Source organism: Protomyctophum bolini, assembly GCF_963924005.1.
Source record: "Protomyctophum bolini genome assembly, chromosome: 2".
Taxonomy (NCBI): Eukaryota; Metazoa; Chordata; class Actinopteri; order Myctophiformes; family Myctophidae; genus Protomyctophum; species Protomyctophum bolini.
In genome coordinates, this window is record NC_137863.1 from 38060554 (window position 1) to 38083698 (window position 23145).

General features: G+C 44.0%; 1 protein-coding gene across 3 annotated transcripts in view; it reads right to left on the reverse strand.

Annotated features, from left to right (window-relative positions):
* Window positions 1–9896: 9896 nt before the first annotated feature.
* Window positions 9897–23145, reverse strand: part of trim62.1 (tripartite motif containing 62, tandem duplicate 1) — a 37080-nt gene continuing 23831 nt past the window's right edge. For 2 of the 3 annotated variants that reach the window (XM_080781815.1, XM_080781816.1), the window contains exons 3-6: window positions 20502–20597; window positions 16589–16845; window positions 15099–15214; window positions 9898–12004 (exon numbers count right to left, since the gene is read on the reverse strand). In XM_080781815.1, coding sequence (XP_080637941.1) covers window positions 11454–12004; window positions 15099–15214; window positions 16589–16845; window positions 20502–20597 — 1020 coding nt within the window. In that variant the 3' untranslated portion in view covers window positions 9898–11453. Of the gene's footprint in view, window positions 12005–15098; window positions 15215–16588; window positions 16846–20501; window positions 20598–23145 lie in introns of all 3 variants that reach the window. The other variant, XM_080781817.1, reaches the window with a different exon arrangement.

The window sequence follows — 23145 nt, forward strand, 5'->3', positions numbered from 1 at the left end:
TAGTAGGGTTAGGTTCTCCGTGGAAAAGACAACAAGAGAAGGTTCTGTTTCTCCACACATAGGCCTACTGACTGACTGGAAGCTCTTTATGCTGTGTATATGGATCATCTCATTAATATTGCATGTATGCAGTATGTAGACAGCTGGTCTACCTGTCAATACTGGTTTAATAGAGTGTAAACAAGCCCTCTCTAAGCAGCTATTCACATGTGTCAAGTAATCTGTGGAAAGCCGCTGAAAGGTGCTGAGAGGACAGGTTGAGGCGCGTGTGGTGCCTCCCACAAGCACAGACACCAAGCAGACTAAGACTGCAGAAATACTCTTTTTGAGGTTTGAAATGCATCATATTTATATAATAATTATTATTATATCTGGGACTTATATAGCACTTTTCTAATACCCAAAGACGCTTTACATGTGTGGTGGCCGGGGGGGACATGAGAAAATGACAACTTTATTTATATTATAATTGAACAGTGGTTCATGGGAATGCTATGTTGATGAATCAAATGCATAGGAAGGACCACAATGCAGGTCCCCATGCAGGACTTCTTTGTAATATCCTTTTAGACTAACTGTCTGACTAATAAAGTAGGCTAATCAATCAATTACTTCGGTTGAGATTGAGCCTAATTCTGGCCTCCTATATTGTGTACTAGAATTTCGCCGGCCTTCGGCCGGCGAATCCTAGTTACATTGCAGCACAATATGGGAAGAAGGAAATTGCGAGTTGACAGACTCCACTTCATGTTTCAGCTGTGTTTTTAAACTCAGTAGTGTGCCCTGCACATGTAGTAACGGATGGGTTATAAATTATTATAATAACAGAAAGTGTTTTTTTTTTCTCATAAATACGCAAACATGGTGAAACAACTACAGTCACAGAGAGCAGTGGCAAGGTAGCTGCTGCCTGCTAACGATGCAAACAACAGCCTTGCCTGTCGTGTGTGTATGTGTGTGTGGGGGGGGGGGATAGCACTAATTTTCGACATTTTACTGTGTCATAAATATTTACATCTGTAGCCTATATTGTGATGACATTTGACCGTACATTTGACTCTTGTGTTATATTCTTGTGAAATATTCAGTAAAGTATTGTGGTGAAATATTCACCCCAAGTTGATAAGATATGCAGAGAATATAATACCAAGAAGCCCCAGTTTGAAATGCATTAGGCCACAGACCCCCATTTGATACCATTTGCTCTCTGGGAAAATCAGGGTCCATTTGGTTCCATTTGTATGCTCTTGGAGTATGATGACTGTGCTAACAGTATTATCATCAAATATGTCTCAGTTTGAAGATTCAAAAAAACATATTTCATATGTGTGAGCTTGTAAAGTCGAACGTTCAACCTAGAGACAGTGTTGCCAAGTCTGATCATTATAAGCTACTTTGGACTTGTTTATCTATTGGTAGTCCTTGACATGGAAATGTTTGAGTTCCACTGCTCTGAAACAACATTAGACAACAAAGTGTGACAGTCAACACTATAATTGATTATTTTAAGACTAATTTCCGGACCATTTCTGATTTACCTACTTTGAACTGGCCTATTAACATTTTTATAGACCTGGTTGCTTGTTTCACTCTCACATCCACGATATGTGGCAACCCTGGTCCCTGGTTTGTTTTGCGTGTGGATGTTGTTTTGTGTTGCTTTAGCATCTTTAGCACAGTATCTATCACAGGGTGCAGCAGCTGCTGCTGTCATGAAAACGCAAGTTTCTGTCCCAGAAGCTCACGTTAGGTCTGCGCACACTGTACGTTGCTATGGCAAGCTGTCATCAAATGCTGCTAACGTTGTGGTCAGCACTGTTAGCATGTGTGCTATCAGGCAAAAGCTGAGATAGATATAAAACTACTGGCCAAAATGTCATACAAAACACAACCCCTCAAATCGGAATGTGATTGTGACCTACAGACCATCATGATTTGCTTGCTGGACCTATAAATAATTTATTTGCATTAAATTGCCACTCGCCTTAGCCTGCATGCCTATTCCTGTGTGTCTCTGTGTGTGTGTGTGTGTGTGTGTGCGCGTGTGCGCAAGACAGACGTGCGTGTGTGTGCAGGCTGAGAGCTGCTGACTGTGATTGACGTGTGAGCTGGATAAATCAGTGAGAGTTGGAAAAAGCGCACGCAGAGCCAACTCGCAGGCAGTGCCTCAGGCCAGATGCCTGAGAATCGGCACAGGATTCTCTGGGTCACCAGTGTTGGTGTGACACACACGGCTTCCACATTTAGCTTCATACTGGGTTAAAGTGGCGTTCCAAAAATTATTTTTCCCCTCGGAATTCTTATTCACAATGAGATGGAGTTGAGGTGTTTGTGTTTGCTTGCTGGAGCTATAATTAATGTATTTGCATTAAATGTCCACTCGCGCATCGAAGTAAAAAGCAAGATGGCCGATTGTGAGACTGAAAAGTAGCTGTGGGGGCGGGCCTGGAGGGCCTATGAGAACACGGAGAAGTGTTGCCAGGTTTGCGAATTGTAAGCGAGTTGTAGTGTGTGCAAGTAGCCTGGTTAAAAGGCCTCGTTTCTGCCGCTGTTGGGGCAACAGAACATGTCGACCAGTTTCTGTCAACCGCTTTTGGTCAGGTGACCAACTCCACAAATGTTAAATTAGATAGGTTTGTACAGATTTATTTTTTGATATTTAGACTTTATACTGATGATAGGTTCTTGTTTATCTATGATCCTAGATTACTATTTCCATGCATTTGATGTAATTACATTGTATTTACCGGCTTACTGTAAACCACAATAACACAACATGAGTGAATAAAGACGACATGAAGCCGTGTCACAAACTTTCTTTGTACATGTGTTTATCGCTTAGGTTACGGAATTGCTTTCAAAGCACTGCACGATCATGTGCACTGCAGTGCAGCCACAAGGCGGTAAATTGAGATGTGATGTAACTGGTGAAATTGAACCAAGACAAAAACAACTCAGACATCTCTAATGCACACGTTCACAAATGTCTGGGAGATTTGACACTCATGACAACAACATCCATCAACCCCGAAGCTGTCACATGCGGTAGATACCTGAATACGCACTCTTACATTGCGCCACAAGGTGGCAGTCCAACACAGTGACAAGCACTGGATACGAGGACATGATCTCAAGCTGCATGGCAGACATGCTATAGGATGAAACAGGAGAGGGATGAGGGGGATTCTGGGAAACAAAAGAATTGTTTTGATGGAGCCAGAGGGCTCTGGCTGAGCATACAGATGAGTCTATATAATAAGACACCTCTCTCTGTGAAACTGACTGACAAGGCAGTCAGACTTGTACAGACGAATCTACCTGAAACATAGAATACTAAACAGATTAACTGTAACACCTATACTGTATAGCGTCTGGATATGTGTGACCTTCTGATGTATGTGGACAGAACTATTCATTTATCCTTTAATTAAATAGATGTAGACATTAATGTCTTGATGATTCACTAGGAGTGTCTCTTCATCCAATACAGTGATACATTTTAATTTCAAGGACCCCCAGTTTGATATGCTTTAGTTTACAGACCCCCATTTGATTATTATACTTTTTTTTATCATCTCTGTAACCCTGTAAGTTATCAGTGTGTTTAATTGAGTGGTTAAATATGCAGCCTCACTAGCCAAACAGCGTTCTATTTGTTTCCTATCAAGGTGGTGCCCGGGGACCTGGGGGTCCCAGGGCACCACATTGAGAACCAACGTAGAGAGAGAGAGAGAGAGCAGATTGAGTGAGTCGTCTTTTCAGATTTATCGTTTAAAAACTGAAGGGATGACAAAATACCAAGATTCAATCAAGATATTGTGACTTCATTATGGCAACCTGCCCCCCTCCCCTATCCTTTCTGCATTCACCTGCCACAACAGATGATACATGACAAATAGGATAATGGTAAAGTATAGTGTCACAAACGCCGGGGACAATTTCCCCCTGAATGGTGTTATATCATTCTAAACTAAAGGAACGATGGCACACGCCCTCAAGTGCTTTAGCTACTCTAGACTCTCAGCCAAGTGAATAGCTGCATATTGCACCAAACATGTGACTCACTTCTGCACGCTGCTTCATCAAAATGAAAGCCTTCAGGAGTGCACTTTTCACGCCCACATTCAGCATCTTGTGTAATCCAAAGTAAGTCACACAAAGAAAGAGACCAGTCAGAAGTTCTATTAGTTATTAGGCCATCATCTCCAGAGGCACACTGGATCATTGTTCAAAACAGAACAGCCAAGAGTTACAGAAACTATAAGCTGTACTAACTCAGCATCTGTGTACTTTTATACTTTGCTTTGGCTATTCAAAAATAGTAGCTCATAGCACGTCACTTCGTGACATACTATGAACTGTTATTTTTTTTTAAGGAAACGTTCTGCAAATCCTGCATTTTTTAAAGCAAACTTTTAAAACTCAAGTCTTTGGATGAGCCCTACCCAAAAGCCCTTTCAAAAGTATGCCTGTGTTGAACAAATAAAAAAAACTGTTGTTCAGCTGTTCAGTAACAGGAGTCTCCCAGTCTCTCCTGCCCTTTAGAAAATAGAAAATGCATTCCTAGGTTGGGATACCCGTTTTATCCCATCTTGCACAGAATACAGATTAAACATTTGAGTGGAAGTGGAATTGATGCCACTAAGAATCCAGGAACTGGAACACTATTAAATTGAAGCTGATGAATGGGCCGATAAATTTCCTGAACATTTTCAATCCACCTGAAAATTTATTTAGTTTATTAAAGAGCTTGAGTGACAGGGAGGCCGCACCTGAACAAACACTCTATAACAATGTTTACTGTCGAGGCGCCTGCTGGACTAGTGGTCCAGGCGCATGCCACATATAGGCTCTGGCCTGACAGCGCGTCGCGTGTTTGAGTCCCGTTCATGATGACCTTGGCTGCATGTCTCTGCCCTTCTCTCTCTCTCCCTCTTTCCTGTCAGTCTTCACTTTAACTACAAATAAAGGCACAAAAGCCAGAAACAAATCTTAAAAAAAAAAGACTGATTACTGATATTCTGATTACTGTCAGAATATAGTGCTTTGACCTTTTAACAACAAAGAATATCACTTACCCTAAAGTTTAAACATTGACAAAGTGCCAGATAAAAAATGGGAGATCTGGGCAATCAGTTAAAAAAACCAATATAAAGTGTATTCTCCATAGTTCATATGTTTTGGTGGAATAGTCTGCAATCTATAACAAAATGATACCCTTTCTACTAAAACTAATAATTTAAATGTTTTTTATTTTATGTTTGGTTGTCATATGTGGCAATGATGATTTTGTCAGGTGCTGAATTCTGATTTCTTTCTCTTTGACCTCTACTTTGCCACCTACTGTAAGTAACTTGCAAGAGTTTGACTGTAAAATCCAACAGTGTTGTTGCTCAAGAACAGATTCCGAGCTACGCTACTTAACAGGATTGACCAGATTGGCAAATAGTATATTGCCTAATGGTTAGTGTGTGTGTGTGTGTGTGTGTGTGTGTGTGTGTGTGTGTGTGTGTGTTTCATAACTAGAAACTAGCGTGCACTGAAGGGCCAGGGCCGGGTTCATAGTTCATACAGGGCCTGCTGTAACACAATGATGCCACTGGATTCTTACATAACACAGCTGTGCATCATGTAACAATATACATTTAGGCTACAAGTCAACAAGTGAGATAATGTCATTGATGACGGAATACGAATGCCTTCATCCGGCAGATGCAGCCTTATACAGTAGGGACTCGGAGGGGACAATAGTGACGGACCATAATATGGCTGCCTCAGGATGGCGGTCACATGTCAGTTGAATTAGATTGTGGTTTCACAGCAGAGAGGGCTCAGTCACTGGTTAATGGACACTTTCTCCTGAGGTTAAAATCATGCTGATCTGAGGGAAGAGAGTTACACCGAGCCAAAGATGATATAAAGATGGCACTTTGCCTGCAAGGTCTGGAGTGAACAAAGAGGCTCAATCTCATTTCTTTCTGCTGGGGGGGGGGGGTAATTGTGATGCAACATGAGTCAATTCAGCTGCATTAGAATATAAAACAGCATGGCAGAGTATCAACCCAGACACACATTTATAGTTTCAACACCCTCAAGTGACCCATCTGGTAATGTATGATACCAGATGGGTGTGTCTGTTCCACTTTATACAAGAATCTCATTAAAAATGTATGAAGATCGATTCACCCTGGTCTTTAAAGGGATAGTTCCGCTTTTAATCCTTGGATTTGATATCGCAAGCCAATCCCAAAGGTCAAATAGCTGAAAACTGGGATTTTACAGAGCCTGGTTCTGGGACCCCTAGTGGTCCTTGAGGGGAGTCCAAGGGGTGCTATTCTATGTAATTGATTGATAGTCAGGAACCAAATTGACCCCTGTGGATCTGTAATTCTGAGAGAAGCTTGCATCAACACCTAGTATTGTATATTATATATGGGCGGCTGTGGCTCAGGAGGTAGAGCAGGTCGTCCAATGATCCCTGGGTCGGCGGTTCGAATCACAGGTCCTCCTGTCCACATGTCGAAGTGTCCTTGGGCAAGACACTGAACCCTACATTGCCTCCAATGAGTCGGTCGGTGTGAGCTCGCCACCATTGGTGTGTGAATGTGGGAAGTGAGGACGCTGGCGTCGACTGTTCGCCACTTCACCTCCCAATGTATGAATGAATGAACCATTGTAAAGCGCTTTGAGTACTTGGAAAAGCGCTATAATTCATTATTATTATTGTAGACTGGGGGAGAAAAAAAGGTATCAAATGGGGATCCGTGGCCTAATGCAGATCAAACTGAGGGTCCTCGAAATTAAAAAGTAAAACATAAGTCACATCTCCATTTCTGCGGCTGATGTGTCTCTCAATGAGAGAGCAAGCAGACAGCGATCTGCTTTGTCTTTTTGGCTCATTGTGTGTCGGCATCAACATGAGAACAGAACGGAGATAGCTGCAGAACAAGCTCTCACTTCACTGCAGGATAGCAGTGGTGGACAAAGTACTCCACAGTACTCGACTGGTCAAATATTACTCAGCTGCAAGTGAAGTAGTTGCTCAGTCACGTTTGTACTTCAGCTAAAGAACTGGAGTACTTGATTTTAAAAGATATTATTCAAAAGAACAACTTACCGGGGCACAGTAGTGCAGTCGGTAGCACTGTTGCCTCACAGCGAGAAGGTTGGGGATGCTGTGGGCATTGGGGGTGTGTTCTCTCCTCCGCATCATCAGTGCCAATATCCTATGGTGGGGTTGGCAAAAGGGCTTTTCTGTGTAGAGTTTTCATGTTCTCCCCAAGTCTCCTATAGGGTAGGTACCCTCACAAAAACATGCAGTAATTCTGGGCCAGCCGGGGCACCTGATGGAGAATTACATTAGACAATTGACACTGGGTGAAATCGTGGTATACAAATGTAAGGACAAAAAATACAATTACAATTTCCAGAAATGTTCAAAACTTTTCAAAGAAATTGTAGAAAATCTACTCTAGATCTGCTATTGTCAATATTTGAAATAGGACTTATATGGTTAATTCACAATGTACCTTTTTCCTACCTAGAAATGTAGAGGAGTCAAAAGTACAATATTTGTCTTTAAAATGTAGTGTGAAATGTAGTGGAGTGAAAGTCCAAAACTCAAGTAAAATCTACTATAGATACTAAAAAAAACCCCACAAGTACAGTACCAAAGTAAATGTACTTAAGTACAGTACTATAGTAAATGTACTTGTAACTGTCCATCACTGACTGTACGACGTGTCAGATCTCTGACGGTGAAGTGTAAAGGGTACAGTATGGACATGCACGGGCAGAGAGAGCATTTCAAATAGCATTCCTCCTTCCGCTGCTCCCCAGAAATGACTCCTATGATGTGTGATGATGTGTCTGTGCACGTTGTTGCACCGCCACAGAACCAGGACAGAGTCACGACAACTAGGGTTGCTCTTCATGGGATTTCTTTTAATTTTTTAAGTACATCATAATCATACACAAACCTCTAGCGGCGAAAGCCCGCTATAAAAGGTTGTGTTCACACAACGATAGGTGCACAACGGTCGGCCATCATCAGAAAAAAAGGACATCATCGTTATTATAATAAAAATGTTTCAGCCATCATTTTTGCATTAAGCGTTACCATTATAACCACCGCCAGTCACCCACCACCATCTCATATTAATTATCTTAACATCCAAATCATTCATGGAATTAACATCTTCCTTAAAGACAGACCCCACAGAGGTCTCTAGACTCTAGACCGAGACCACCAGACCAACATTCAGGATTTTACTGTGAAGCATTTGCCAATCATTCTTGGCGTTTGTTTTATCCTACTTGATAGACCAGGTGAGAGGGGTGTATCCATTTTTGTGGTTATCAATGCGAGGTCCGGGGAGCCCCCAGGGGTCCTTGATGAGGACATTCCGGGGGATTTCCCCTGCTAAATGATTGATCGTTAAATACCAAATGGACGCCTACAGGTCTGTAACACTGAGTGTACAAATATTCCCATGTGTACAGATTCAATGTTAAAAAGATTGAGAATCAATGGCCTAGGGCTCTACACACTGTCCTTCTGGCACTGTATTATTAGGATCTTATACAGCAGAGCCACCCGTCCATTCCTCCAAGCAGGTTACAACAAATGCCAACAAGTTTTGTATTCTTTATAGAACTATTTGACCCAGGTCCACATCATAGTGATACTGCACAGAGTGCAACTCATGTCCACCTCGGTCCATTTAAATCCAACAAAACTGTCAAATGGACAACACGGATGACAAACATACGTACATTCAAACACACTATATAAGTACGGAAGCAAAAGGGAGGGGAAAGATCTAGCTCTTGAATTTCTGTTGAAGACTCTCACACCGGGTCCAAAACAAATTTCCCAATAAAACACATTTATCTACAGCCAAGAGCCCTTCTGGAGGGCCCTGTGGGCTGATGATTTAAAATTCAGCTTGAATCAAGTCTGAGAAGAGTGCGCGCACACGCGCACACACACACACACACACACACACACACACACACACACACACACACACACAAACAAACACACACACACAGTGATGGATCTGGCTAAGGGACAAGGGCCTCTTGGCGCAGACCGTGGAGTGCTTGTGTATAACCGGTAAAAGAACACGAGCACTTGAGTAGCGACCACATAACTGAGCCTCAGAGGATATTATTAGGGACTGAACCATCATGTAAAACACACAGACAGCCTTGTCAATAGTCCAACAATGCAAGTGCATTCATCAGATCACATGCCATGGGAATTATTTTATCAATATGCCGTTTCACTCCATGAATATAAATCATAGAATGCAAAAAAAACCATTGTTGATGTCAACTTTCAATGTATTCTCATCTTGACCCATTTTGACCGGACCTCAAAAATTTAAATAAAATCTTCTAAATCATCCAGTTTTCTGAAATAAATATTTTCACGATTTAAAAAAAATAGCAGACCTACAAGCTACGAGCTTGTAGTTCTGCCATTTTTCAATAGCTACATTATAACAATGTTTAAAACACCAAAATGGGTTAAGACTGATTTATGCTTTGTCATACAATGTTAACAGCACAGCAAAAATAGACGATCTACATGCTCATTGTCACAATGCATCTCATCTCATGTCAGTGATGTCACCATGTATAAATCAAATATTCAGGCCTAGGCTATTTGTAAGACTTAGACCTAGAATGACATGCCCAAAATAGGGATGTCAGGTTTAATTAAACTTTCCAGACATCTGCAAATTAATGACGCCTATGTTTAAATTAGTGGTCACTCCCCCCCCCCCCCCCCCCCCCATTTCATCTCGAGGGCACTCAAAGGATGATGATGATTCCCCCATTTGACTAAGTAGATGTTCTGATTTATTCATTTTGACTGGCCTTTTAAACACTAAGACACAATGAACACATGTCAGGAAACAGAAGCATGACATGCTTCTGACATTATGACATTCTAGACTAGAGGGAACCTTTTCTGGATCAGTGTCCCTCTTGACAACCTCAAAAGCGTTCGCGGCCCAACCATCTGACCACTTAACAGTGACCGTCAACAGGTGGGCTTTTTGGGGACCATTTAAAATGTAATGATCAATCGATTGCGTTATGGCTTGGATAAATGGAACCAATGTAGTACAATTTAAGTTCTTATTTATTGGCGTCACAATGAAAGATCATTTTTCAAGGTTTTAAAGAAGAAAAAAAAATCATGTATTTTGTTTTACATTATTGTTTTAATAAAAATGTCATCATTAACGCCGTAGTGTTTTTCCCAATAATTTGGTGGACCACTTGCAACACCCTCACATCCCACCGGTTGGGAATCACTGTTCGAGTGTTAACAGTATGATCAAATACCCAAAAGGTATACTGTGTGCATGATCCAAGAATACTCACGCTTCCAAGGAAAGAGCAGAAACCAACATACAGCAGCAGCAGAAGAATGGATGCCTTAATAACTTGCAATATGTACAAACATGCAACAGCGACGACCCTCATCCCAGAATAGCAGCTTATTCTCAGACAAATGACATACCCTCAGATCACACAAACACACACACACACACACACACACACACACAGGTGGATGGAGGCTGGGACAAGCGAGAACAGGGGGTGGTGGGTTGGTGAGGTCAATCCATCTACCCTGAAACTCGTTCATTCATTTTGTAGTCGGCGACACGACGAGGCGCATTCCTGGAGGACATGAAACGGTAGCCTTCCTCGCAACAATGGACCCTGTTCATGGACATCCGCCATGTGACCCAAAGACAGCAGCCGAGAAACCAAAAACATGACATCATATTTCCCATCAGAAAAAGGGTCTCACACACACACACACACACAGATGTGAAAAGTGCCGACAGGCTTGTCGAGCCTGACAGTGTGGCCAAAGGGAATGAATACAAACACAGCTCAGCTAACTGTACAGCACAGATAAGACAGTGTCCAGAGGGCCATGTCAGTGTCAGAGTGGAGTTCTGATAAGAGAAAGCTGTGGCCCCTGGGACTGTGCGAGGTGGGCCTGGGATAGTCCTTAATAGAAAAGGGGGAAAAAATCCCATTTTGGGTCACAGAGGCCCCAAAAGGAGCCCAGGGGTCCTTCTGTCCCCATTAGTCTCAACATCCAGTCCAGGCCACAGTGTATTTCAAAAATCCTAAGAGGGAGAAAGAAGGAGAGGGAGGCAGAAAGAGAAGAAACAGCGAAACAGCACAGGTGATAAGAGCAGCAGCACACGTCTTAATACCGAAGTAAAAAAAAAAGAAGAAAGAAATATCACCATGTCAAACACCCTGTTAAACATTTCCTTTTAAACGTATTTTTTTTATTTTTAAACCTATCAAGTCTTATGGATTCATCCGTGACGGACACACGAGGCAGAGAGATCCCGGCCCGCAGATCATCACTGTGTTTCTTTTGTAGTTTTTTTTTTGGCAAAGTGTCGTTCCTAAAGGCGTACAGTGTTGATTCTTAGCGGCTGCACGTTCTTGCCGTTGGCGTGGCTTTGGCCGGGGCTGAAGTACGGACACAGCTTGGCGGAGAACTTCTCCCGGTAGGTGTAGAGCCAGGACATGTCGTCGGCGTTGTAGAACACCAACAGGCCCTTGGGGTAGTCCAGGTAGACGCCCACCTTCTCCAGCTTGCTCTTGACGTTGAGGCGGGTCCAGGGCTCCGTGCAGGCGCTGTACTGGTTCCCGTCGTGCATGACGATGCAGTAGAAGCCGCGGCTGGGCTGGATCTGGATGCTGCCCTTGCGGCTGACCGTCTCGTTGGCCAAGCCGATCATCCACTGGGTCTTCTCCGACACCATCACCTCCCAGTAGTGGACGCCCGTGCCGAAGCCCTCCGCGCCGAGCACGGAGACCTCCACGTCGAAGCGGCGCGGCGAGTCCTGCAGCGGCTGCGGGTGCAGGTTCCCGTAGGCCACGATGGTGCAGTCGTCCGACAGGATGAGCCTCTGGTGCGCCGTGATGGGGTCAAGGGTCAAGCCCGCCGGCACTGGGAGAGGGGGAATGAAAACGGACAACGTGAACGGAGGGAGCGACGGCGGGAAGTGAAGGCGAGCTGGCGAGAGTAGGATGCAGAAAGAAAGACAGTCATCAGTGCTTTTACCTAAAGCCAAATAAACGGTTGACTCAGATAAACAAACCAATAACAGATAAGATAAGGTAGGATTGATTAAAAAAAAAGAAGTTTACTGAGCGGGAGAAGAAAACACAAACCCCACTTCAATGAGTAATGAGAAAGCTTAGGTAAACAGCACGCCTGTACACATATTTGCTGTGTCACTCTTGTACACACACACACACACACACACACACACACACACTAGTGGCGACAAAATGACCAAGCATGGTCAGCTACACTGTTGCTGGGTCACTGTTGAAGTGATGCTGAAGCCGCACTGCGTAAGAGAAAAGGCTAGGGTTAAACAAGAAAAGAATGACCAGCAGCTGATTTTCAGGAGAGTGGAATTGTGAAACAAAAACATAGGACTGATTGACGCTTCAGTGCGTCAATGGATCGCTTTTTTTTGGTAGAGTGTCACATCTGCCTGTCACGCATTGACACGAGTAGGCTGGCAATTTGCAGCTTCATGTTGCTGGCTTCCATTGAAAATGACTTGTAGCCTGTTGCTTTGTCACGACTAGTGTAAACAGCACTAGTGTGTGTGTGTGTGTGTGTGTGTGTGTGTGTGTGTGTGTGTGTGTGTGTGTGTTCTTAAAGTGTGTGAGTGAGTATACACTGTGTCTGTGACCAAGTATAGTTTATTTCTCCATCTACTGTTGCATGATTGTATTAATAGTTCATTGTTGTGCACTTCTAAAACCTCTGCTGCTGTATTGTCTCACCCTGCCCTATAATATGAACAGGGAAGTTACTGAAGACATTGATAGTCTCTCTCTCTCTCTAGGTCGTCCCTCAGTCACTACACAGAAACTGTAATGTGGCAGTTCAACCACATGATCATACTCATCATGCCCTGAGGGAGAAGATGGTGGAAGGCTTGTTCTCATGAACCCTCTGACACTCTACTTCTTATAGTATTTCACGAAGTACGATGACTTGTGGCCGAAACTGCACTGTGGTACTTTTGTTATTTAATGTCGTATAGATTAACTATGGTCCAGAGAGGGTGGAGAAAAAAAAGGAGGATATAAATGACCACAGAGTTCATTCAAAGTCAAGTGTTCCCCAGAGTCCAAACGAGCAGCAATGTCATACCAAGGTATGCAAATACTAGTGGAGCAGAGAGCAGTAATTACAGCTGTGGGAGGTGAACGGCTCCCACAGGCCCAACGCTGCTCTGTGAAGGATATATGGGTTAGGGCAGTGGTTCTCATAGCTGGGGCTACCGCCCCCACGGGGCACCACCACCACCAGGGGGCAACTGGAAAACAGAGTGAAAGTGGAAAAACTATATAAAATACAATCACAAGATTTGATTAAAATTCAATAAGATTATTGTGACAATTTTACCACTTTCAAACTGGCATGCTTATTTGGGGCATGTCATACCAGTCAAAGACATTTTAAAATCACAAATCTACAAGCTGTGCGACCCCCCCCCCCCCCCCCCCCCAAGCTATGGCTACTTGGGGGTCCATGGCATGGAAAAGTTTAAAAACCACTATGCTGGGGCCCTGGAGCGCTGATGGTCTAGGACAGGGATTCTCAACCTGGGGGTCCCCAAATTATAAAAAAAAAGAAGGCGGGGGGGGGGGTTCTATTATTAAGGTTATTGTAGCAGTCAATTTGTATTGGTGGTGGGGCAGGGGTGTCGCGAGACATGGACAAAGCATTTTCGGGGGTTCCCAGCCAAAAACGTTGAGAACCCCATGTCTAGTCTAGTGCCAGTGGTTAAGGCGACTAGGCGAGTATTATAGGCTCTGATGACTGAACAAATCTGGGGTTAGACAAGGAGCCCTGCTCTCAAACAGTGACCGTATCGCCTCTGAGTAGCACAGGGTTCAAGTTCAGCCAGTCATCATGAAGCCACATCAGGAAGAACAATACAGGCCTGTGTCCATGCACTCTCTAGCAAATCCAGAGAGCCAACTCAGAATCGAGTGAGAGGGGGATTTTGTACTGGATGTGTGCACTTCCTCTAGAATTTATGTCAGTCAGCATAAACGAGCATGGAGGGGTGGTTATGCGACTGGCCAGTGAGGGGAAAGGGGGGGGGGGGTGTCTTCTCCAGTAAATGACAATGCCAGTGTGTGTTACACTTTCAGTTGCATTCTGAGGATGAATTTCTGTTCTTACACAAAACATGCAGGCACAGGCACTGCCAGCTGGATGAGTGAAAACAGGCACCAGGTTTGTGAGGAGCCAGCCTGTTAGTTACTCCCAAGAAAGCATTCAACAGAGAGAGAGAGAGGGGGGGGGGGGGGGGATAGAGAGAGGGGGAGACAGAGAAAGACTGCAAGAGAGAGGGGAAGAAAGGTTAGACAGAAAGAGAGAAAGAAAGACAGACAGACAGACAGACAGACAAAATTACTTTGTCCTGTCTCACTGGCAGCTACTGGTGATGAATTGGAAGCAATTGTTCCATATGGCAGCCAGTCAATGAAGGCCAAGAGAATGCCATGCCTCCATGCCAGGAGGGTTAGGCTAAAAATGAGAGAATTGATCGACAGAGTGAAATATTCCTCGGTGCATTACTTTAAGTAATCTTCTGTGAGATTGAGTGATGGCCATAGGCAGGGGGGGGCGGGGGGGTTAGCTCCTCCGCAACATTCCGACTCTAACAGTTCTAACAGTTCCAGACATCCATAGCTCATCAGAGGACAATAAGGGCTTACAGTACAAGCATCCCAGCAATGTTAATGCAGGTTGGGATTAGTTCTCACGCTGTGATATTTCATCATCTGGGTCAGATATCCTGCTGCTGAATGAAATTATAATGAACTGTCCAGAGTGACCCCCGACTGCATTCCTCACTTAGAGGACATGCTTGGTTTATATGAACCTTGAGAGTTTGTGTTGAACTACAACCACTGTGCACTCATCGAGTTACCCTGTGGACGCAGTTAGGCCTTTCGCAGGCACTCGTGTGTATAATGTTCCAGTAATGTCCTGTGATACATACCTGGTGAAATGTCCTGAAACAGAGACTTCCATATTGTGTACTGTAAAGGCCCCATGTACTTGGATGTCGGGAAATCTTCATAGGTCAGATTGGTCTCATGTATCTTCCCTTTAATCCTATGACAGAAAACAGATCAATGATCATTATTCTATGCATGTCCTTGGGTTTTGTGTGTGTGTGTGTGTGTGTGTGTGTGTGTGTGTGTGTGTGTTCGCTACTGGCTCAAGTCAATGGGTCTGGTTTGTGTCTGGTCTGAACGTGGATTCGTTGACATTAACAACAGGGCAAATGTGTTGTGAATGTCTGTGGCTATCATTCCACAGCAACAGACATCATTAGTAAGAGGAGGGCTCAGGTCTGCTGGTGTTGAGACTAGTATGAACTGTGAACGCCCACACATAATGGGCTGAAGAGAGTTTAGGACCATATTGGGACTCCAGAAAATAATATAAAACCTATTGTAAATTGCTAGGCTGATTAAAATGCTTCGCCTGAAAGGAGAAAAAAAAAAGAAAACCCACCAGGGATGGTTCAATTAAACCACCCCCACAGATTAAACATTACGGCTGGTTTACATCACCATCTGCTCAGAGATTAGCCCATTCTGTTGTTCAAATGTTTTACTTTCTCCAAAATGTCTGGAACCCTGATGATTAAACAGTATGAGATGAACAGGCATCATAATAATGATATCTGGGTGCTTGAGTCCCAGACATATTATATGGTTAAATATGCTAACGTGTGATATCCTAGCGTCCCTATTCTGGGATGCTCATTATATACACTGTACTGTAGGTGAACAATCAGCAAAAATAAGCGAAAAGGGCAATCTGCAATGTGTCACAATGCGATGCGTTGTGAGTCTGACCTTGTACAGCTGCTATATTCGGTGAAGAGATGTGGAAAAAGGGAGTATAGACCCCTGAGAAACCTCAATCAATGAAGTATAAAAGGTTTAAATGGTGATATAGGCTGTAGTGGCATGGTGAAGTGTTCTGTAATTTTCCTTGAGGGGATTCTAGGTGGTCCCCAGCTAAATTATGTGTTAAATTGTTGTTAAACAACTTTAATTTCCAATAAGTCTACACAGTTAGAATGTAGAAGAATTGTAATTTTGATCAACGTTTGCCTGTTATCTCTCCTATGGCATCACATCAATAGAGCATGGAATTGCAGACAAAATCGTACCCAGCGATAACAAAATATTCTTGGGTCTTGGGTCCTAGGCTAAATCTCATCAAAATAATGGTGGTCCTTGGCTCAAATGCCAAATAAATAGACAATAGATATGAAAAGGGTTGAAAACCACTGCTCTGAGATACTGAAAGTGACACTGAAAACATGTGACAAATTTGGAATATCTTTGAAACATTTGAACGACCCCCCCTGGCACAAAATCCTTTCAGACGGGGGTCAGCAGAGATAATTTGGGGATCCTTGACCAGAAAAGGTTGGAGAACCACTGGAGTACAGTAAAGATCCGCGCAAACCTCTCGGATGTGACGGCCACGCCCTCCAGGAAGTCGTGGCGCCCCGTCTCGTTGAGGCGCTCCTGCAGCATCTGTATGCCCTCCTTGACGTCGCGCAGCTGCTGACTGTAACGCTGGATCTTGTGCTCTATGTCGGCGAACTTGCGCGCCGTGTCGATCTCCAGCTCCTCCAGCATGCTCTTCTGGCGCTCGCGCAGGAACCGGTGCAGGCGCTCGAACGCGTCGCCGATGGTCGCGCGGAGACCTTTCGCCGACGACTGGAAAATGACAAGAGGGTGGAGATGGTGAATTTGTGCGACTTGTTTTACCAGAGTAAAAGCAGCAGTAAAAAGCATTGGCATCCAAAACAGTACCAAAGTAAAAGTACGTAAACTTGTGAAAACAAATTGCATATAGTAGAAATATAAGTACTGAGAAATTGACACTCAAGTTAAGTAAAAAATACAAATACATAAAAATTGTACTTTAAGTGCTTAGTTACTTTCCACCACTGAATTTGTGCAAAAGGAAGAAAAAAAAAGCTTTCATGCAAAGTTCCTTTTGATGCGCTCTTTCACTGCAATATGAGGCTTTGAACAGTGGCTGGCTTCATTAAAGTGTTTCAGTCGCTACAGTGGCAGACTCTTAATTAGACATGACTCCATATCCCCGGGGCTTGCAATGTGCTTTAACAACATAAACATTATGTAAACATTTATTCATTCATTCTGCTCCTACGTGCATTGATTTTGTGAGCGCCATCTCAGTTCAAACTGATGGACAAGCACGCGGGTGCAGCATAGCGTATTGTTTCGTTGAGGCCATTAGTACATTTTTTCCAGAGGAAACTTAACAGGCGTAATCAGACAGGAGCTGCGAGGGTAAACCCCTGTGTGTATGAAGGTGGGTGATTAGAAGAACGGCAGACTGGAAGATTAAAACAATGCTATTACTGTGCCGAGGGAGAGAGAGGGCTGCAAGTTGAGGAGAAGGAAGAGAAGTTGCGGGAATTGATTTTGTTGAAGGGGGTAAATGAGAAGCCGGACATCAGAGGGAATGAATCATCAGAGACTGAGTGCGTCAGAGAGGGAGACAGAACAAAGAGAAGCAGCACCAGACCTACTGACCAAAAGGAAATGCAACAGCACCCCTATACAGAAATAATAACGAGTTAACACACACACACACACACACACACACACACACACACACACACACACACACACACACACACACACACACACACACACACACACACACACACACACACACACACACACACACACACACACACACACACACACACACACACACACACACACACACACACACACACACACAATTGTGACATTAATAGTTTTAGAACAGTAAAAATAGGATATAGGATAGGATAAGGATAATTATCTCAATGTGTTGTGAGATTGTAGATCGGCTATTTATTACTATGATTAGAACCAGAAAAAAGACAACACTTACTACAGGAACGACATTACAACATATCCAAAATCCCAGGTGATAGAATCTAGTCTCATGATACAATATCAACATATTGCCCAATATGCCCAACCCTATTTTAGGCAAGAAAACTTAATTTGTGTTCTTGCCTAAAATAGGGCTATTAACAGCAGAAATTCTACTAAAGTAAGGTATAAATTTGAATGAGGACTACTCTCTCTGTGCATCTGTTAAGTGTCCGCAAAGACCAAAGATCTCAATTTAGAACTCCTCACAAGAGGAGCTGGATTCTGGAGCAATGTGACCCAAGGCTTCATTACTCCTGCCTAAAGAAAAAAAAAATCAATCACCATCCAACCCCATTCGTGTTCCTTCTCAAACCAAGGGCAAATATTCTCTCTGTGTTCCAGAGGGAGCCCGTTAATATCCCTACTGTGCAGCCACAGAGGGCTGTGACATCAATGTGGGACGCGCGTTCCCCTTGTCCTCCCACCTGGGATTGCTAATGACAAAGAGGAGAAAGAGATTGTGAACCTCAAGCGACTCGGCATTCACTTTAAACCGACGTGTCCGTCTCTGTCTGGCCCGGGCAGGCTGCGAAGGTTGCTGGGAAGGCAATTGCAGCCAACAGAACGAAGAGGGTTCGCTGGCTGCCTTTGAGGGAACGAGAATGGGACACGATGTCTCTCGGTCCGTCAGACCGCGAGGCACTCCAGAGCACAAGGCCGGCATGGCCCATTATAGAGGAGAGCCGGTGTCACTGGATAAAGCCCATTCACAGTAGATATTTTTGACGGGTAAACAACTGAAAGGTAATACAATTGATTGTGTCCGTGTTTCATTTAGGTGTAGCACCTATCAACCTAACCTATCAAGCATCAAAATGGGTTAATGAAACCTATCCATGATTAACGATTAACCCATTTTTGGGCGGGAACCCCTTTTGGTGTTTTAAACATTATGTTATAATTTAGCTATTGAAAAATAGCAGATCTACAAGCTTGTACAGTAGGTCTGCTATTTTTGAAAAATCATTAAAATGAGCTTGAAATCTTTCCGAAAATTGTCATGATTTAGATTTCTTTTAATTTTATTTCGACGTCAGGCCTGAATGGGTTAACCATCAAAGTATATCTGCTGGGAGAAGGCTACGTTACAGGGCTACATCTTCCATTGCAGTGGATCCCTAACTCCGGTTATCGGGACACCCAGTACTCCTGGTTTTACATTCTATCAGGTCGCCCCAACCAGTCTCAGAGTTCGACGGGTTAGAATTACATGGGACAAGGGCATTCGGGTCTCCTCCAGCCGAGGAGACTGATTGGGCTTCGATTGCCTCCAGCTTGGCCGAGCACTCGTGGGTGGGAACCCGGCAGGGGAGAGAAACGATCTCTACACCCTCCCCAAGACCCACGCAGGGGTTACAGCACAGGTGCAACAGCAGTTAATTGAACTGATCGATTTCGTTGATTGTAACAAACAATTGATGACGTAATAAAATAATTGATTGATAATAAATCCCCACTTTGGGCATGTAATTAAATGAGATAAGTATACTGTATGTGCGCACACACACACACACACACACACACACACACACACACACACACACACACACACACACACACACACACACACACACACACACACACACCTTTCAAAATGCTGTGATAAATCCTGCCATTGACATTCATTCTTGTATCCAATGTCACTGTGACAAAGCAGGGCCCATCGCGAGAACATACTGAAAAACGCACCAGCATGGGTGCGGAGACACTCCATTGTCAGCCTCCTAAATGCATCAGAAAGATGGAAAAAGATCAATTTTAGTCACACTGTGCCCACCCCCGTCCAGCCTCTACAAATGGACGTAATGAGTTGGTGATGCTGATTTACTACGGGGGAGCAGCAGATGGCTGAAAAATAAAGAGACCTACAGATGAATCACGGTCAGCTAGTCGATGCCACAAATGGACTGAGCCTGTATCTGCCTCTCTGTTAGTGAGGCTGGCAGAAGGTCCTGCAGTAGTGCAGGACTCTGACCGACAGACTGACAACCACAGTGCTGTGACAGGGGACAGCCACACGTAAACAGAAAGAATGACAGATAGCTGTGACGGCAGAGAGACAGCCACGCACAAACAGAAAGCGTGACAGATATCTGTGACGCCCTCGCTGTCAGACAACACAATAGCTCAGCGTCACCACAGGGGAGAGATGAGACGGGGGAGGAAAGGAGGAAAACATTGACTAAACGCTCATGTGCCACTGATTAAAACAAGATGTCAAGATTAAACCGGCTGCTCAATAGTCCAATTTACTAGTTGAAATTTCACCGTCAATACCAGCGTTTTAGGCGGGGAGACAGATGGCCCGTGATCGTGGTCTTCCCGTTTATTGTCACGCGGTTCTTTTAAAGTGACTCAAATGGACACATTCTATTGAAATGAGCTGCCCGGTTTGAGGAGCGTTCAGGTACCTTTGTCTCGGTGAGTTGTCTCTGCAGGAGCTGCAGGGCCTCGGTGTGGCCCTTCTCACTGTCCTGCAGGGTGGCCAGCTGTTCCTTCATCTCCCTCTGCAACACACAACAAACAACAACTCCACATGAGAAAAATATAATCCATTACATTGGAATTATACTGGAAGGATGTATTTAACCACTGAAGTCCTGCATACTTTGTATGACGAGTAGGAGAAAAAAATGAATGTGTGTGTGTGTGTGTGTGTGTGTGTGTGTGTGTGTGTGATGTGCTGTCAGCTTGTAGACTGAGCTGGCAGATTGTGAGCTCATGTAGCGTATTGGCAACAGTTTATCCTCATCTTGCAAGAAATCAGCTTAACTTGACTGAATTGTCATTTTATAAGTGTCACTTTTTCCAAACGACGGAGCTCTCATTTGGGAACAAAGTCCTACATGAAACGGTTTTTACTGTGCTTGACTTATTTAGTCAGAGGAAGGAGAGGTCATTTGATTTGTAAGGGTGAATACACAGTTCCCTTAGCAACAAGTTGGCTATAAAGAGTACAGACTCCAAAGGTCCAAGTTCTCTTCAAGGTTGGACTCTCCTCGTTCTGGCAGCTCAGTGGGAGGTTCAGGTGTCTCAGACACCTCCTAGCCCTAAAGGGCTTCCATGACTTATTGATTAAGGTAGACTGATTGTATTAACAGCTCGGCACGCTAAGTCACAGCACAGCAAATGTCAAGTCAGGGACGGCAAGAAGGTGGTGGCGGCAGTAAGGAAAAACAGAAAGAGACGGTTTATTCAGAGGAAAATTAGCTCTCTGGAGATGGAAACTGGGTCTCGTCTCTAGTCAGGCAACCCCACACATAACCAGTGTTTCTCTGGGTCTCGTCTCTAGTCAGGCAACCCCACACATAACCAGTGTTTCTCTGGGTCTCGTCTCTAGTCAGGCAACCCCACACATAACCAGTGTTTCTCTGGGTCTCGTCTCTAGTAGTCAGCCAACCCCACACATAACCAGTGTTTCTCTGGGTCTCGTCTCTAGTCAGCCAACCCCCCACAACCAGTGTTTCTCCAAGCCCCCTCCAAGAGTCCTCAGGATGGGCTCCTCGCATAAATGGTTGCATGTTGTACACTGGTCCCCTGCTCTGGTCCAAATGCAATCTCAAATATATTAACCCGAGCCATGGCACATCAGAGATGCATTCCCTTCAGCCCCATGTGAGGGAATGGACAACAGTGCAAACACAACATAGCCACTACTATACTTTATAATAAAAGAACCAGTAATCTATAAACTCAAAATGAGTTGCATTGTGAGCTTTAAAAATCACACCCGTGTGAAGTAAGTGACAGAAATGACAGAGTTACCGTGTGGGGGTCCCTCTACTGTACTGTACTGTACTGTACTGTACTGTACTGTACTGTACTGGCACTGTACTGGCACACCCGGAATCACGATATATACAGTTAATATGTGCGTGTGTGTGTGTGTGTGTTTGTGTTTGTGTGTTAGGTTGCGCACAGGTGGTGAGAAACAACCATGCTATTTTCGTGCTCATACCCAGGCAGCCACCCACCCAGCCAGCCACACACAGTCACTTCAGTGGTTGCACCACTTAAAAAAGAAAGTTTTCACCTAAATGGGGCCGTGAGGTTGAAAGTAGTTAACATTAGGGCTAGATATTGCCAGAAAACTCACAATAATTATGCCAATACAATACTACGTTTTCCAATACAAAATGCCACAATATACATGAAGCCAAAACAAAATAATGGGCTTTGAGAGTGGCAGGGACTAGGGTTTACAGTACCATTTTTCATGTCCTCCTTGGTCTCATCTTTCTCCATTACCAGAATGTAGGGTAAGCTCAATCTAATATAACAATGCTTAAGTTCATCACGTGCCAAAAGCAGTTGACAGAAACTGGTCGACATTATGCTGTTGCCCCACAGGGGCAGAAACAAGGCCTTTTAACCAGGCTACTTACACACACTACAACTCGCTTACAATTCGCAAACCTGGCAACACTGCCCTGTGTTCATGCTGTTGTCAGAGGCCCGCCCCCGGCTCACACGTCACTACTCTCTCCGTCTCTGCTCGCAATCGGCAGCCATCTTGCTTTTTATTTATATGGGCGAGTGGCAATTTAATGCAAATAAATTAATTATAGGTCCAGCAAGCAAATCATGATGGTCTGTAGGTCACTATAACATTCCGATTTTAGTTGTTGTGTTTTGTATGACATTTTGGCCAGTAGTTTTATATCTATCTCAGCTTTTGCCTGATAGCACACATGCTAACAGTGCTGACCACAACGTTAGCAGCATTTGATGACAGCTTGCCATAGCAACGTACAGTGTGCGCAGACCTAACGTGAGCTTCTGGGACAGAAACTTGCGTTTTCATGACAGCAGCAGCTGCTGCAGCCTCTGATAGCTACTGTGCTAAAGATGCTAAAGCAACACAAAACAACATCCACACGCAAACCAAACCAAAACAAACCAGGGACCAGGGTTGCCACATATCGTGGATGTGAGAGTGAAACAAGCAACCAGGTCTATAAAAATGTTAATAGGCCAGTTCAAAGTAGGTAAATCAGAAATGGTCCGGAAATTAGTCTTAAAATAATCAATTATAGTGTTGACTGTCACACTTTG